This window comes from Eublepharis macularius, chromosome 16, assembly GCF_028583425.1.
Source record: "Eublepharis macularius isolate TG4126 chromosome 16, MPM_Emac_v1.0, whole genome shotgun sequence".
Taxonomy (NCBI): Eukaryota; Metazoa; Chordata; class Lepidosauria; order Squamata; family Eublepharidae; genus Eublepharis; species Eublepharis macularius.
The window spans coordinates 12590083-12608725 of NC_072805.1; the positions used below are offsets into that span (position 1 = coordinate 12590083).

Here is an 18643-nt window from a genome sequence, read left to right on the forward strand (position 1 = left end):
CCAGGTTGGAGCCAGGACCAAGAAAGCCCTGTCTCTGGTCAAGATCAGTCGGGCCTCCCTGGGGCCAGGGACCACCAATAGTTCTTTATCTCCTGATCGTTAATACCAAAACCTTCAATCTGATTCAGTACTCCACTGGCAGCCAATGCAGCTGGCGCAATACTAGTGTTATGTGTGTGCCACTTACACTCCAGTGATAACACGCGCCGCTGCATTTTGAACCAGCTGCAATCTCCAGATCAGACCTAGAGGACTCTGTAGAGCACGTTACAGTAATCCAGCCTAGAGGTGACCATTGCCTGGATCACTGTAGTTAAATTGCGGGTCGAAAGGTAAGGCAAGCTGCCTGGTCCGTCGAAGGTGAAAAAAGGAGGACCTGGCAACCGCTGTGACCTGAACCTCCATTTTCGGGGAGGCATCTAGGATCAACCCAGACTCCTGACCTTCGGAACTGGCATAAGTAATGCCCCACTGAGGGATTTCAAGGTCAGCACCAGCATTTTGAATTGGGCCTGGAAGCAAATCGAGGGGCCAGTGTAAGCAGAACAGGGCAGGAGTGATAATAGTCCCAGCAATATTCTAGCTGCAGCATTTTGTACCAACTGTAGCATCCAAACACTCTTCAAGGGCAGCCCCAGACAGAGTGCATTGCAACAATCTAGGGCATGCACTACATGCGGCAGATCTTTTCTGCTCAGAAAAGGCAAAGCTGGTGACAGGCACTCCTAGCCACCACCATCATCTGCACATCCACCAAGAGGCCCAGATCCTGCAGAGTACCGGCTCCTTTCCTGAAAACTTAACTAGACACTGTAGCTTGGTCTCAAAATGGGGAATTCTCCAGTACACCCTCCAAACTGTTTCAACGATGTTCTAGATGTAAGGATCCATGGGAAATATTATTACCATAGATTCCAGCTACTTTACAATTTATACGCCGGTTTTAGAAGGCTGAGCTTTTGTACTGCCAAAGACTGTATACAATGGGGTTCGATCCAACACAAGATTTCCACTTGCGCTAGAGCTCTTGTGCAAGTGGAAGCAGACCACGGTTGCCACTTGTGCTAGGTGAAACTTGTTGTATCTCCACTTGTGTTTCTGTTTGTGCCACACCTTGTGCAGCCAATTACTGGGCACTGTAATATGTAAAGAGGAAAGCACTAGGTTTTGTATAAGATCTCATGCAAGTGGAATTGCATTAAGTCCGTTTATGCTTCCACCTGTACATTGCCGGATTAAAGCATTTATCTAAAGAACGGGCTCTTTTGTATTAACTCCAGTGAAGACATACAACCACATACATTTCAGAAACAGGCCATTTCCTGAACAGAGCCACAACACTGCATTTTTGACCTTCCAGATTCTCGTCAGTAAGTTTACTCATGCAAAAATTCCAACATCTTGACACTGGGCTTTAAAAGAACGTAGCAAATATACTACTTACCTCTACGTAAGGTTTTGAGAAAAGCGTCAATCTGTTCTTGTCCAACCCCAAAGGCTCCCTTCTGCCCAAAAAGAAGATGGGAAAGGAGGAGGTGCAAGATCTCTATTGCAATGTCTTGGAAGCCACCTTCTTGATTTCCACCAACGTCTGCGTCAATGTACGAACGTAGAAGATCTGGAAGCTTCTGTTTAATAAACTGAGCAGCTTTTTTTTAAAAAAAGGAAAGCCACAGTTAATTGAATGGTTTTTTAAAAAAATATACAAAAATACACAGCACATGCCTACAGCTCTGAGCAGCATTTGAGCAGCCTGGCACAGCCTCAACAGTTACACATCAGGAACAGCCCGTCAAAGAGACACTCTGCAGCCTTCAGATACAAGCTGATGTGAGAGCACTTGAACTACCCCGCTTAACTCCAATCTCCAACCAACCCCTCCAGAAAGAAGCCGGAAGAGGCTGCCAACAGTCTAACCTGGAGCTCCTCTAATGTGCCTAGAAACTGCTTCTGTTGCTTGCTCTGCCCTAACTTGAATCCTGTTTGCACATTCACTCTGATCCTACTACACTAGCCCTCCCTAACTTTGTGCTAAACACAATTAACTTCTTGTACCAAGTTATTGCTTTCAACCTGGTGTACACAGGTGGGTCCAGGAAATTCAATATAAGGGAATAATTCTTTGAACCAAATATGTTTGCCAGCAGTGCCTTCATTTAAAGGGAAAAGAAAGATTCTGGATTAAAGGCCTCCGCTGCTCAGTTGAAAACAAGGGAAGAGAACATGCTAGCCAAAATGCTAACAGTGGGAGACCCCTATTTCCTGGTTTCTAACTGATTCCAGAGCTTCAGCTGGAGAAAGCTATGCACCCCAGCTGGCTGTTAAGATCTGGAACAGGACGACAGCATGTGGTCACTGTCTGGATCACTGAGACTAGGGCAAGTTTCTCAGGCTCGGGGATTTATTCTTCCCCCTTCTAATTCTGCTTCCTGTTTAAGCAACAACACAGGCGCCGGCTTCCAGCTACTAAACACTACTATGACTCTGATACACGCATCCACAGAACTATCAAAGTTTCTCTTACCAAAACCTCGTAGATCTGGGTTGAAAGAGTTCAGCAAAGCAAGACCAAAAATAACCTATGCAAATTAAAAAAAAAAATAATTAGCAGCATAGTTGTAGATCCATAACACAGAGGTCAGCAGCTAGCAGGCAGATTAGCCAGAGGTGAGGTCCTGCACTCGACACCTGTGGGGACAACACCTAGTCACCCTCCCCAGTCCTACTCCAGTATTAAGCAGCAACTAAAACAGGGCTTTTCTGACTTTTCCCCTCCGCACATACAGTGCTTTTTTCAAAAACGCCGCTGTCAAGCCGCCATTGATCCTGTACTGCTTCCCCCGCCTGCCTTTCCTTTCCTTGGGTGCTGTTTGATTGGCTAACCACATCAGGGAAAGTTCAATTCTGCATCTCATGCCTCCTTTTCTCATGTGGCGCTCTGGAGATGGGAAGATGCAGAATGGAATCTGAATTGCCCCAAGCTGACCATGGGGAAAACATCGAAGGCGTAGAGGGTGATGATGACCACAGCACAGATGCCAATCAGAAGTAATCAGTAAGAGTGCGACTCTCTACCCAGGTTCACACCCAGACAGGCTAGCAATGTGTTAAAAGTTAGGACGGAAGCAGGGGTGAAAACCAAGAGGAATTCAAGCCCACAGACACCACACCTTAGTTCAACTGGCGAGAATACTGTCAGCAGCACTGCTGGATCAGATTCCACCCACAGGGCTGCCAAGATGCCAGTCCCTATACAGGTATTTAACATGTTGAAAAGGAACTCGTTAACCCACCTCTTGAACCTTGCTTAATTTGATAACTTTGCTCAGCTGAGTGAACAGATGAGGTGATGGCTTAAGACTCTGAAAAGGGAGAAAGAAGGCGACGCATGAGCTGGTGAGATTCACAATTCTAGCACAGTGCATTGCATAACAAGAAAACAGACTATCCCGGAAAGCAAGTGGCTCTGCAGCAGACTATCCCTACGGAACAATCAAAACAAGAGTCTACATCTCATCAGCAGGACATCCCCATCTTTTAACAAAAACCTGTTCCTAAATTACAAGCATTTTCCCAAGGCGACATACAAGGTCTCTGTTTTTGGAATTACAACAGAAAGATATAGGAGGACCATCCTGACTAGCGCATTGAGCCTGACATGGCTCTCCCATATCCTTGCGCCTTAGCTCCCGTTTAGGAATTCAAGTGCTCAGCTGCTTCTGCTGTTGTGGTCAAGCAAGTGTCTGCCATTCACAAGCTTTAGCTGGATGACCCACTGACCTGGCTGAAGGGTCTGCAATGGGTCTAGCCCAGCTGGCACCTCAGTACAGCAGCAGTTCAGGATTGAAAGGAGAAGGCAGAAGTTGTGAGAGGGCACGTTCAGTAAAAATCAGCTTTACAGAAGATACAGAGCACAGTTCCGGACACATGCAATGCAGAGTAAGGCCAGGATGGGCCGAGAAACCGGATCCATAATACTTTTACTCTGCCGCTCTTGAACTTGGGTGGCCGTTGGTATACCAACCACTTGGCAGCACAAATTCCCCGGCCAAACTGCCACTGATGCTGCCCAGGCATCAAAAAAAGGGAAGCCTCTTCAACTTGCATTATGAGGCTGCTCAGTCTCCAGCATGCAGCCTACTGACATCAACACCCAGCTGCAAGGCAGCTTTATCCCTCTGTCACAGAAATACGGATTAGAGCACATTACACTTAGTGATACACATGTATTCTAGTGAACTCTGTATTAGCTTTACTATAGTTCTTTCTAGCATGTTGTATCAGTACACAGGTGCTCTTTCATCTTCGACAGCCAATTAAAGTAGTGGACAGTATCAGATAAATGTTCTCTAATTGTAAACTGGACCAATGATGATCTGCTCACTTAACTTTTCCTGTCATCTTTACTGATTTATATCTCTTATCTCGCAGCTGGACATAGTGTCACTTTTTGGCTAGGTGAAATATCAAATGATTGAAAATATGAGTAATTAATAAAATATCAAACCAATCACAGTTTATCTATGCTATCACATGAAAAGGATCTCAGATTTCTGCATAAGATAACATATAAAAGTGCTAACCCAGATAGAAGGGTTTTGGCTAAAAGAAATCTCATGAAGATCTATGTGAGAAAATAACTTTTGTAATGTGCGTTATGGGAACTTCAAAGCATTTCATAGTAAATATGACTGATTTAAACTTAGACTTAATTGAGAAATGTTAAAACTTAATTCTTGTTGCCTTTGCCTGTTCCTTCTTTGTAGGTTTTATCTTAATAAGCATTCATATTTTGATATCTTGCTTTATTAAAAAGACTAAAATAAATCATTAAACTCTTAACAGAAGTCTCTGCGTCTTGGTAGGGAGAGTACTGCAAAAAGAACCCCTTTGTACTGACAAACAGTTTCTTTAAAGGAGCAAACTCTGTTTTCAAGTTGCTGCTCAGAATATAAGATAAAATCTTTAATCTGGACAGCTGGAAGCCTTAATGAGATGCGGGTAAGCATTCCGTTACACCTCCATTCCACTCAAGTAAGATCCTAAAGTCTCACTGTTCCCCCACTACATTCTCATGGTTGGGAGCTGGCATGAAGTACCTGACTGAACTTGACATTACTGAACTAGAAACCGGGAGGAGGAGGCAGGCTACTTTTCAGCGGGTAATGAATAGTGAACTACTTCCTGATTCATCAGATGTTTGTTACACCCAAGTACTGAACCATCGATACTCAATTTTCAAAAGCCCTCAAGGCACAAGTCAAAGTGGGCCTAACCTATGAATGGCCTATAAAGCCACAGACCCACTTGCAAGAAACCCTCCTATACAGCCATCACTGAGATTAGAAGGCAAGTCCTGTAAATTTACAATCCATGTACCAAGTTGAGACTGCACAGGAGTGCAGAGGCAAGCTCTCTGTGGATACCCCTGAACAACGGAACACCGCACGGCCAGGGATACGGTGGTCAAATTTAAGGATCTAGATGTATTCTGCTGGAACTTGTTGGTTTTATGTTTTAATGTAGTCACTTAACTCTGACCTTTTGTAGCGAGACAGGCTACAAATGGAATACAAGAAATACCTATGAAATGCAGTAACCTCCAAAAGTCTGTTAGATGTACTCTTTTCATATCCGGCCACGGTTCTCATATTCCCAACACTTAATGTAAATCCCCTTACATTTTTGCCAGTTAGCTCAATGCAGCTCCTGTCACATTTCAGGACTTTTCTTTCATGCACTTAAGTACATACAAACCTTCTGATAGTGCAAAGGGTTTTCAATAGCATAGGACAGCGTCGAAATAAAGTTTGGCTTCGTAATCAGTGACGCACACTCCTGGATCAGAAATTGAGTCTGAGAAGAAAAAGAAAAAAGCCAGCTGCTGTGAGGATAATTATAAAAACACTTCCTTCAATGCATTTCTGCAAGAAACACGAAAGCTAGGCCCATCAGAGTACGTCCAATCTGTTTGCACACCTGCAAATACTTTCCCGCCATACTAGAGACTGGAATACTGACCAAACATGTCTGGCTGGCCTTGTAGCAAGATGAACTGGTCACACAAGTTGTAGTCAATGCTGGACATGCCCAGAACAAACACTGCTATGGTTACAGTATTCAAACAGTATACTGGAAGCAAAGCAAACCACAGATGGTAGTGTTGCAGAAGAGCAAGACTCCATTTCTCAGCTACTTAAATGTTAATATACAGCACAAGAACATGCAGCTCTAGCACATAAGACTTTTGAAGAAACACAATTGAGAAACAAGATTTTCTCCCTTGCTAGTGTAGAAAACATTAATAGTTGCTACAAGTCATTCACTTGCATGAAGAATGTCTGTCCATATACAAGGCAATTCATCTCCATCATATAGCATTTGTCCTCCAAGTGGGTTAAACCAACCTGCATTGTATTTAGCGCCCCCCACACCGCCAAGCTCTTACCTTCAGAGGAGGCCAAGCTTGTTGTTCCCTTGTTTGTGGAAAAAGAACAAGAACAATGAAGACAGAGGCCATCTACAAGGTGGCTCATCTTATTGAAATTCCCTCTAAAGTGACTTACAAGCCTCCAGCCCTTAAGCCAGTTTCCGCAGGTATTCTCTTACTATTAAAATCAGTTTTTGGAAGCATGATGTTGCAGGTTCGTTGGCTGTTTTGTATATGCAGGATTTCCACGAGCTGCTTAAAAATGTTTTTCTTGTATGAATGTCTAAGCCTCCAAGGAGAGCCTGAAGTACATGCATTTCCAGGTACCAGATTCACATGACAGTAGGGCTTGTGTAGCAGTTTTTAAAAGTCACAGGAGACAGGTGTGTAGGACTTTCCATGATTCCTCCCTTCCCTTTACTCATGACCCTTGATCTACAGAACACAGGAGAGATGTCTCAAAGTGGCCGTGCTCGGGATCAGTAGTACATTAACAGTTTGCATTTTTAATGACTGGGCACTGGAAAATCCAGAAGTACCTTGATGGGGGCCTAGGAAGGGTGGGGGAGATAAATAAGATAAAGCTGCCTTAGTAACTGCTGTCTGCTTTTAAATACCGTAAGACACCAACATTTTCTACTGTGAAATATTTTTCAAAATCTTTTCTTTCTAAACATCTTAAAATATTGATAATAGCAACACATGTTCTGTATCATTCATGCTTAAGATGTGTATGTGACTGAATAGCCATGCCACGGAAGTCAGCAAGATGAAGCATGCAAGGATGAAGCATTCTTATCAGTTATAGGAACACAGCTGAAGGATGAAGGGTGTGGTTGGGAATAGCAGTTGCAATCTATCTCTGGTCAAGCTGCAGACATGATTAAAATGTCACATGTAAGGTGAAGTTGATATGCATACAGAGTCACAACAGCTGCGTTATTCACTCTTCTAACCATAGGTACTAGTAAGCTTGTTACATATGCCGCCTGACCTCCCATAATATGCTTGTCAAATATAACACTGCAGTCAGGGAGAAGGCCTCTTCTGCATCACTTGAAGATCTCTCATTAAAATATGCCACTTGATAACCGCTTTGGTGCCCCTGGGTGGGTTCACCCTGCTGACGCTGCAAGGTGGTACACACTCTTGTGGCATAACAGCCCATCACTAGGGGCTGGGTGCACACTGAGACTCGCCTCTATAGCGGCAGATGGGACCCCACCAAGCATCTACCCATCCATCAGCCCTGCACCTGCCATCCAAGACAGCTGCTGCCCAGGTGCTCACAAGTCACAGGTTGTAGGCCACTGATTCAGAGAAAGCATTATCAAATGGACCCCACTACGGTTTTGAGTTTTACACTGCTAGATTTATTTAAAACATTTAATCCATTCTCACAGAATATTTAACAGGCAAGACAACTTACTCAGAAAGGGGAATCATTCCTGATTTGCTAAAGCCTTTACAGGCAGACTCAATGTTTCTCCACCATTCTGCCCGTCTAAAACTTTAAATTGACAGCAAAAAATGTACGACAGGGATCTGCATATCTGTAGGTCTTCAACAATATGCCCCTGAAAGGTCTCGAGCTCTTCTCTCGTGGGTCAGGAAAATGCATCAAAAAGCAGCACCAACGTAGTTATTTTACAGAAACTGTCCAAAATTTATCCTTTCAGGTTCCAGGTTCAAAAACGTGCAGATTTGTGGATAACGGAATTTTCTCATATATATCTCTCTCTTAGTTTCTCACCCCTGCAGACCTAGCAAGAGCCTCAAATCTTGTATTGACTGCAAAACACGAGGAATGTGGCATTCATTCTGACATCAAATTTCCCCTCTGGGGGAAAAACTTTTTTATAAAATTCCAAAGCAGTTAATCAAGAAATTGATGGTTCAGATAAAACAGAATAATTTCATAGATCCAGAGGAGTTAGCCGTGTTAGTCTGTAGTAGCAAAATAAAAAAGAGTCCAGTAGCACCTTTAAGACTAACCAATTTTATTGTAGCATAAGCTTTCGAGAATCAAGTTCTCTTCGTCAGATGCATGATCATTGGTCAGAATAATTTCAGTTATTCCCTCACTCCTTTTGCAGTGTGTGTCTGCACCATGCTCTCCAGAAATTCTTTCCAAGCACAAAACAATTCCCCAGTTTTTCCTCTAAGGTTTCTGGTACACTGACTTTACTTGCAACCCGCTTAAGTAGATACAAATATTGAAATTTCTTGATTTTGTTTCCAATGATGCAGAAATGTGCTCAGCTCTGTCAGCTTTGATTCGACTGTAGTTTGTGCAGTTCCCTCAAACTCCTGTCTGCTCCCAATAAGTATTTTATATTTTCAACTGGTTTTTTTATTGCTAAATGTAATTTGTGTCCTATACAAGAGCTGAGATACCAGACGATTCACCCTTTTTTCCTTTCTTTTTACAACCAGTTCATTTCACATCAGCACCATCTTCCAGGTTTGCTCATGTAGACCTATAGCTTCCATTTCTGCATCCAAATATTTAAAGCAACTGTGTACAAGTAGCCTGCTCTAGGATACCAACATAAAAGTACCCTGATCTGAATAGCCCAGGTGAATCTGATCTCATTAGATGTCAGAAGCTAAACAGGGTCGGCCTCGGTTAGTAATTGGATGGGAGACCTCCAATGAAGACCAGGCAACTGACAGAGGCAGGCAATGGCAAACCACCTCTGTTAGTCTCTTGCCAGGAAAACCCCACCGGGGGTTGCCATAAGTTAGCTATGACCTGAGTGTGCTCTCTACCACTCCACATAAAAGTATCTTCTGCAGCTGCCTCATTTATTGAATCCTACAAAAGGATGTTTTCTTAGCCACATACTCTGATGTAACTGAAATTCCTTACTTGTCAAAACTTTTACATACTGGCCCCTTGTTTCTAGATCAGATTTGTTCAAGAATACAACTAGTTCCTTGAGGTAGTTCGGTCCTTGGGAGACCATCAAATTGGAAATTCAGCTATTAGCGGTGAGGTTTTGGGGAGCTTTTTTGCAGATAAAATCTCGTCCCTCTGTCGCAAACTGCTGGCCACGATTGATACAGTAAGGGGACTGGAGGCTCCTTGGCCATCTTCCAGCCCATTTTTGGATCACTTCGGCCTGGTCTCCCGGGAGGAGGTGGACAGGATCCTGTGGCTGGTGGAACTCCAGGTTCCATTCGGGTCATGGGACGGAGACAGTGTTGGTCGCCCTCACGGACGATCTCCGTAGGCACCTGGATCTTGTCAGATCTTTCAGCAGTGTTCGACATGGTCGACCATGAGTTGCTGGCCCACCACCTCGCCAATGTGGGGATTCGTGGGACGGCCTTGCAGTGGCTTCTCTTTCCTCCATGGTCGGGGACAGAGGGTGGCACTGGGGGAGAGACTGTCCGCACACCATCCTTTGGAGTGTGGCATCCCATAGGGGATACTCTCTCCCGTTGTTCAATCTTTATATGCGCCCCCTTGCCCAGTTGGTGCCGAGTTTCGGATTGGGTTGTCATCAAAATGCAGATGACACCCAGTTGTATCTGTTGATAGGCGGCAGACCTGACTCTGCCCTTGACACCCTGTTGAGGGCTCTGAAGGCCGTGTCTGGGTGGGTAGAACAGAGCAGGCTGAAGTTGAATCCCGTGAAGATGGAGATCCTGTACTTGGGCCGTGGGCTGTTGGAGGCAGGGATCCTTCTCCCAACCTGTGGGGGGCACCACTTGTGCCCATACCATTGGTTTGGAGTTTGGGCGTGATTCTGGACTCCTCCTTGTCTATGGAGGGCTAGATCGTGGCTGTGGCTCGGGCGGCCTTTTTCCACCTTCGGCAGGCCTGGCAACTGGTGCCCTACCTCTCGGCCCAGGACCTAATGACAGTGATCCACGCAACAGTGACCTCCAGGTTGGACTACTGTAACTCGCTCTACACAGGGCTGCCCTTGGGCTTGATCCAGAGACTTCAACAGGTCCAGAATGCTGCTGCGAGTGTGCTAACTGGAGTTTCGTGTAGGACACACATTACGCCTATCTTGCAACAGCTTCACTGGCTCTCAATAGAATTCCAGATCCAGTCCAAGGTGTTGGTTCTGACCTATAAAGCCCTAACCGGACTGGGACTGGCATACCTAAGGGACCATCTCTCCCCGTATGTGCCTAGAGAGTGCTTCGTTCAATCGGAAAACATCTACCGGTGATCCCTGGCCCTAGGGAGGCTCTGCTGGCCTCTACTAGGGCCAAGGCCTTTTCAGTCCTGGCCCAAACCTGGTGGAACTTTCTGTATGAGAACACTTGGGCCCGCCAGGATCTTGTATCATTTAGGCGGGCCTGTAAGACAGAGATGTTCTGCGAGGCATATGGTGGAGGCTAATTTTAGTCCATCAGTGCCGAGCCTTCCACCGGTCTCCCTCTATGAGGGGTTATGGAGGGTCCACTGCTGGCTGCCCCAAAAAGGGGTACAGTAATCTATCTGTCCATTACCACCTCCCCTTTTTGTATGCTGATGGGCAGGAGTGCAAGACTGCCCCGCCTTGGAATGGTTTTATTGATTGCTGTTTTTATGCTGTGACTACTGTTTTTATGTTGTATTTTAATCAATGTTGTATCTTGCCCTGAGACTGCTTGTGGGGAGGGAGGGCCAAAAATGTAACAAACAAACAAATAAATAAATAAAAAAGCCTAACTTTCCATGGGTTTGATGGGCCTAACCTTGTCTAACTTCCTATAAAGTATTAGCTGTGTGGGGAGGGGGGGTCCGGGGGGCACATAGGGCACTTAAATAAAACAACCAGAAGACAGCAGCTGTACTACAGATAACCAAACATGACAAAACCAAGCTTGATGATGATCCCATACAGAGTATAAAAGAGAACTCCACAGGTCTTTTGAAACAGGTGCTCCAGAAACAGCACGCTCGTTCTCCAAGTATGAAGACAACTGCAACATACTGGTCATCAAACCATGAGGAAAATGATGCTGTAAAGATACTACTAATTTTCAGAGCTACTCTATAAGCAAATTTTCAAGGCATTAGTCTCATCACATTTTGTGAAATTAGTAACTCAAAGATGATTAGCTGTTTAGCACCAAAGGCTTGCCATGAATGCATAAACCCCTCAGTGATGCTGGCCAAAGAGCCAGGGCAGCAGAGCAACATGCCGGTGAAAAAGCAGTTGCATGCTGTAAAACAGCTACCCACAATGTCATTCAAAAGAAATAATCGGATGCTGTTCAAGCCTTCCATCCTGAATGGATAAGACAAAAATAAAATTCTCAATGTACAGAAAAACTCTAACCTCTTTTGTAAACTGCTCATGGTGTCCCAGTCATGAAGAGAGTACGCAAGACATTTCATGAAAAAGTCCTGTATCTCCCACTGACATCAGGAGGCAACCACATTCAAAACAACGGCAAGAGGCTGGGGTTCAGAGGCAGAGCATCTGCTTGGCATGCGAAAGGTCCCACATTCAATCCCCGGCATCTCCAGCTAAAAGGATCAGGTGGTAGATGAGGCGAAAGACCTCTGCCTGAGACCCTGAAGAACGGATGCAGGTCAGAGTAGACAAGACTGACCTTGCTGGGCCAATGGTCTGATACAGTATAAGGCAGCTACTTCACGAATCTTTGTGGGCTACAGAGCCTCCAATTTCTTAAGACAGCCAACAGCTCATTTCTACAACTTGCAAAGTTCACTGCTTTCGGTAGAAACACATAAATTGGTCTTTGGTGTACTCTGCTTCATGTGCATGAAAGAGGAACACACCAACCTCCTTTCAGGTGTGAGAACACCTCCTGCTAACATATCTAGTTGGACAGAACACTGTGCTAAATCATCTGCTCAATCGTTAAGTCCTATTGAGTTCTGCTGATTTGTTCACAGTGCTGCTTGCTTTAAACAATATTTTGTAGTATTTTTAAACTAAGAGTTCCTGCTGGAGGCAACCACACCATATTCTAATATTTATACACATCAATTTAAGTCTTTAGTTTCCTGTATATAATACATTAAGCCCCAACATCACTATTTCTATATCACACACACAACACCAATCAATTGCCTGGATTTTATGGCCTGTAAGCACCCATAATTCAAAGTACACACTGAGAATGTGTCACACTCTTTGAGAGTTTAAAAATCTCAGCCATGGCACCTGACATGTCCTCCAGATTAGAAATCATGATTAAACTGTCTCCCTTGTTTTTTAAACTCAGTCCTAATGCCATACAAAACCTGTAGCTGGTATCTGGAAATGCACTGTTTTGCATCTTGAGGACACTTGGACATCACATTGCTAGAAGAAAAACAGAAGCAATAGAACAGTCAGTAATTCTTCAGGCACAGAATTTACCTGATGGAAATCTTTGCCGCTGCTTTTACCATCGCCACTGAAATCCACGTGCGAGAATAGACAGCGTAGTAAATGCCTGTCTGCCTCAGGGCCGTGCCGATTCACAATCTGTGGAAGAGAGGGAGGAGAAAAGCTAACATAAATATAGTGAAACACCAGAACATTTGCAACTGAAGGAATTCTATGCATTAATACAGTTGAGGAGGAAGAAAAAACACTGATTTCCAAACTACCTACTTTTGGGGGACCAACTAAGGTACTTTGCCGAGACTCACCAGTTGGTCTGCCCTACTAACCAGGAAGTTATCCACGCATCCACACTTCAAGAGCACCTCCACATCCAATAGTAAGGGCCCCTGCAACTGAAGTGGCTCTAAAGCTGTTTACAAAACCCTAGACAGCAAGTCCACTTGGCTTTCACTTTTGATGAAATAATCAGGCAGGCTCAGAAACTTCTGTTAACAAGATGCTAGTATGTTTCAGTGCAAGGCAGAAATTCTGGCCCACCTGCCAATCAAGCGACTCATTTTATCGTGAATCCTTTCTGCTGCATAATGTCAAGACACAGGTTTTGCACTTTTTCAAGCCACAGGGTCAGATCTAAATAATTTCTACTATGGGAAGGAGGGTGAATTTTGCCTACCTCCCTCCTCCTGCAGAAAAGCTCTGATCTGCCCCCGCCCCCCAGGATCAGCATTATGGGGAAATTAGTGGGTTGCAATAGTGAGGGGGGGGCAGAGAATTCTGTTCTGTTAGTACCTTCTGTTAGCATAAATCACTGGGATCCACTCAATGTGTTGCCTATTTGTATTAAGTTTTCTACTCATTAAAAATACAAGAGTTTGAAGCAACGATTGTTCTGCCATCTTCAGATTTCCTAGAAAGCTCAAAATCAATCACTTTCTCAAGTGTGTCATATTCAGACATGTTCCTGCAAACTCCAATTGTCAACGCCTGCCTGATTTAGAATGAAGCACGTGTACACACTCACACAACTCAAAATTTAATTAGACCACCATGTCCCCTGTTAAGCGTTTCTCAGTTGAAGCTATTACTATGATCCTACTTTCAATCCAATACCATGTGCATATGAAGAACAGATTTTAAAATACAGCATGAATAAGACAAGTTGACTGTACAACAAGGACCTGTAAATAGCAGCACACAGGGAGAATCCAGTCCAAAGGCAGCCAAGGGTGCTTGACACCAGTGAGGCATCTGGTAGCATCCCATTGTTAGGGCACAGCAGCTATATCATTTGTGGGGTTCACACCAGCTTGAAAAAGCAGAAGGGAAAGCAAGGCAGTGATAAAAGGGAAGGGAAAGCAAGGCAGCGACAAAAATCACACACACACAGTTAGAGCAGTTGGATTTCCAACCAATTTGTGCAGTGTAAGCAAGAGACTGTCGCCTTTTTAAAAAAAGGATCTTATATTCATTACTGACCTTACAGTAACTAAAATCCTTACCCCGCCCCCACAATAAATGTGAGAACTTTTTGGTTGTGTGTATAAAATGATCATCTATTATGATGTGCCTATTTTAGCAAAGCATTAACTGAAGATTCTGTTCGTGGCATATGTTAACATTTTGAAGTATGCAATGCTGCTACTGACAAAGCCAATTTATTCCTGGAAACGATTTCCTTCACAATGGCTAAAAGCAGTACAATGGAGACTGGCTTTGCCAGTTTTGCTTAAGCCTCTCTATGCTGCCCGCAGATACAGAGCCGCAGTTCATAACACTTTTTCTAATCTTGGCCAAGAGTCGTCTCTGGCTGCCACTGAAACCAAATGCTGTCTTCAACTGTGGCCTGCAGGACTGGTAATGACGTTCCTCCCACCCATCCATGGCCTCCCTGGTAGACCACGTGCATTCCGTGTTGTTTCAGTCACTTGGGCTGGTGGAATGTCTCCAAGAATGGTAATTTTCTTGAAACAATCCACTCTGCAAATACTAGAAACCTTGCAAACAGTACCATAGCATTTTTTAAAGTATTGAGACTTTTGTGCGTGTATGCGCGTGTGTGAGATTTTTGCTGGGCAAAGTTATTTTTATCACTTTTCCCAGCAAGTAATAGTTATATTACATAGAGTGACTACATAAAACATGGGCAATGGCTTCCCAGTGCTGGAATCCCAAGTGGTTAGAGTCATGTGCTGTGAAGTGTGTCCACTCCAAAGAATACCCACAGTATTCATGGAATGTGTTAATAGGAGTTTGCTGGCCTGACCATGATTTCTTGGTACCTACTGTGTACAACATCACATAGATCACATCAGACATATACAGGGTTGCCACTAAAATTTTATTTTTCATTTCCCTGACTTTCCCTGACCAACATTCAAATATAACCACAAGTTAAAAAATGAATAGGTCGTGTTGCATTAATGCAAGGCTTAATGAAATGTTCCACTCTACAACTACACAACTCTCAACTGCAGAAATATTTGTCAAAGTAAGAGATTTAATATCAGCTTCTTTCAACATTAACTGCAGCAACATCTGTTTTGCAATTGCACCAAAAATTACACGAAGATACAAACTTCAAGTAAACTCTGAATGCTAACAAATGACACAACACTTTGGTTATTGTTTTAAAGGTTCACTAAAAATTATATAAACGTTCTATCTAAAATGGTTTCTCTGAAGCCACATTACGAAATTTATAGTTTTGAAATTGCAGTAATAATCAAGTTAGAAATTAGAATACAAGTAATCTGTTTTTAAAGAATGAAGATTTAAGATATAAAACTATCACTTCTACAGTTTTCTCTTTTTATTTTGTAACTCTTTTAGTTTCTCATCAATTGTTTCCTCTTCCATTTTGGCTTCCTCTCTCAGTCTTTTTTTAGCATTTTCAAGATGTTTAATTTGTCCCTCAAGTTTCTTCTTTTCTTCTGAATTTCTTCTTGTTGCTTATGGTGTTTAGCCTCCAAGTGCTCTGTGTGGCGTGCAGGGGCATGCCTGGCTGACTACAACAGATTCCCATCAACTACAACAGATTCAAGTCCTCCACAGTTTAAAACAGCATCGTAAACCTGACGTGGACAGACAACAGTTTCTTCCTGCAAGTTCTCAATTAACATTGACTTATTAACTGAAAATCCACTTTCAACAGAAGCATTACCATGAGACGGGATAAGGCACATTTTGACAACAGTCCACAGGTCTGAGAAATTTCTGTTGGACATCAAAATACGAGTCCAACTTCATCATTTTGTTTTGCAACATATGCTTGAAACTGAGCCTTGAACTCTTTGCGGGCAGCTGTGATTAAAGTACTGTATTGTTGCTTTGATTTTTCCGCTACTGTGTCATTGATCTCATTTGCTGCATGTAGAGCTTCAAGAACAGCCCCTATTCTGGTGACTCCAAGATTTGGCTTGTATAAAATGATAGTAGGATCTAATGCTGATAGGCCACGCACTATCTTGAACTTCAAAGGACTTCTCTCAATCAACTTTTCAACAAAAGCTACTACCATGTTTCGACACCCTAGGCAAAACTTGGCCACTTGACGTTCACTCAGTTTAGTTTCTTTCAACAGCTTCCTTGCTGCAAAGCCAATGTCAACCTTGCTTCTGTCAAGCAAGTTCTCAGACAATTTCATGTCAATTGTTAACAACTGGGAACCAGAAGACACGTTTTGCAGCGTTTCCGATTTTATGCAACGACTCATTAGCTTATTAGCTTACAAAGTTCTTCATACAAAAAAGGTGCCAATGGTTTTTGGTTTTGAAACCTTTACAGAAATGGCTCACAATCTCCAGAAATCGTTTTCAAGAAAGCCATTTTGCACTTCATGAGTGGATCTTGCATTGCAGCTTTTATACAAATTCCGGTTTACTGTGGGGGGAGTTTTGCTTCTTCCACATACTTCTTGATGTTGTCAAAAACAGCATATAGCTCTATCAAGGCACTTAACATTCTCCAACCACCTACTGGAGCAAAACTTCAGGGGAACGGCCCCTTGGATACTCACCGAGAAGGGTCCTTCTCCTCTGAGGAAAGGAGGACATCTTGGGTGTTTCCCACCATCCAATCGGGGAGGCAGGAAGTTAAACTTTCTTCCTCTTCCTTTGGTGTGTGGGACCACCCTCTCTCCTCAGTTCGGGTGATTCCCCTCAGCAGTATTCCCTCACTCTATTCCTAAACTGTCGGAATAAAAAACTGTCTCTCTCAAGGTGGAGAGGAAAACACAGTCAGCAGAAGAACACATCAACTAACAACCACAAACAGTCGACAACTAGTCGAACCAGAAGAACACAACAGTGTAAACACAACTGAACTGTAGAAAAAACATATAGAGTACAACACACTGTACTGACACAGAACTTGCGAGGATCCTGGGAGGGCAAGATGTCCTCCTTTCCTCAGAGGAGAAGGACCCTTCTCGGTGAGTATCCAAGGGGCCGTTCTCCCTCTGAGGCGGAGGACATCTTGGGTGCTCCCAAAGCAGTTCCCTATGTCCTGGGTGGGATGGATCCTTCGTCCTCTACTACGTGTTGAAGTACTCTACGTCCGAAGGCTGCATCAGCCGAAGCATACGTGTGCAGGTGGTAGTGCTTGATAAAGGTAGAAGACGAAGACCACGTCGCGGCCTTGCATATGTCCTCTAATGAAGCATTTTTTCTTAGAGCTGCGTTAGTAGCTGCGCTTCTTGCCGAATGTGCCGTAATCCCCGACGGCACTTCTATCTTCATGGCTTTATACGCCTCCTGAATGCATGACTTTATACTGTAGGCAATAGCGGCAGACGACATGCGGTGGCCCATCTTAGGATGCGAGATGTTAACAAAAAGAGAGTCGGATTGACGTAGCGACTCAGTCCTGATTATGTACGCCTTGAGGGCCCGTCTCACATCAAGGTTATGCCATTCCCTCTCCTTCGAATGTGTGGGATTCGGACAGAAGGATGGAAGATTAATCTCCTGGGATCTATGGAATCTCGAGTATGCCTTGGGTACGAAGGCAGGATCGTCCGTAGGACCACCTTGTCCTTATGAAAAATACACAGTTCCGGTCGGATTGATAAGGCGCCCATTTCTGAGATACGGCGCGCCGAAGTAATGGCCACGAGGAAGATGGTCTTCAGCTTCAGCCATCGCAACGTAATGTCTCTAATGGGCTCAAACGGAGGTCTCATGAGAGCGGACAACACCACGTTCAGGCGCCAAGTCGGGAACCTATGCACTGTTGGCGGGTTCAGCAGAGTAGCCCCTCTAAGAAACCTTTGAACGTGCGGATGTGAAGCCAGCGGGATCCCGTCTAGCGCCGGTAGTACTGTACCTATGGCAGCGACCTGTTTCTTCAATGTAGCAGGACGTAGTCCTCTATCCAGCCCTTCCTGTAGAAAACCCAACACAGTAGTTTTGGAAGGCTGGGTAGGGTCCAATTTCTTACGCCGACACCAGCGAGTGAAGGCTTTCCATGTCGAGTTATAAATTCTAATCGTAGAACTCTTTCTGGATGCCATTAGAGTAGTTATTATTTCTGCAGGGTAGCCTGCTAGCAGGAAGTGTCTCCGCTCAATTTCCAGCCGGTCAGAGACCACCACGCCGGTTTGGGGTGCCAAATGGGTCCCTGCTGGAGCAAGTCTGGATGAATTGGGAGTTTGAGGGGAGGTGCTATGGACATACGATGTAGAGTGGCAAACCATGGCCTTCTTGGCCACCATGGTGCGATCAATATTATTGTCGCTCGCTGCTCCCTCAACTTTCTCAGGACCTTCGGAATCATTGGTAGCGGTGGAAAGGCGTACAGGAGACCCGTTGGCCACTGAGAGTGGAGTGCGTCCGTCCCCTCTGCTCGAGGATGATAGTACCGGGACAGGAACCTCGGTAATTGGTTGTTCTGATGGGAGGCGAAC

The 18643-nt window shown here is 44.2% G+C and overlaps 1 protein-coding gene across 6 annotated transcripts in view; it reads right to left on the reverse strand.

The window, feature by feature from the left end:
• The window catches only part of CNOT1 (CCR4-NOT transcription complex subunit 1), a 107874-nt gene that overhangs the window by 63069 nt on the left and 26162 nt on the right, over positions 1-18643 (reverse strand). For all 6 annotated transcript variants that reach the window (XM_055000185.1, XM_055000189.1, XM_055000188.1 and 3 more), the window contains exons 3-7: positions 12772-12879; positions 5758-5856; positions 3294-3362; positions 2525-2579; positions 1445-1648 (exon numbers count right to left, since the gene is read on the reverse strand). In XM_055000185.1, coding sequence (XP_054856160.1) covers positions 1445-1648; positions 2525-2579; positions 3294-3362; positions 5758-5856; positions 12772-12879 — 535 coding nt within the window. The remainder of the gene's footprint in view (positions 1-1444; positions 1649-2524; positions 2580-3293; positions 3363-5757; positions 5857-12771; positions 12880-18643) is intronic.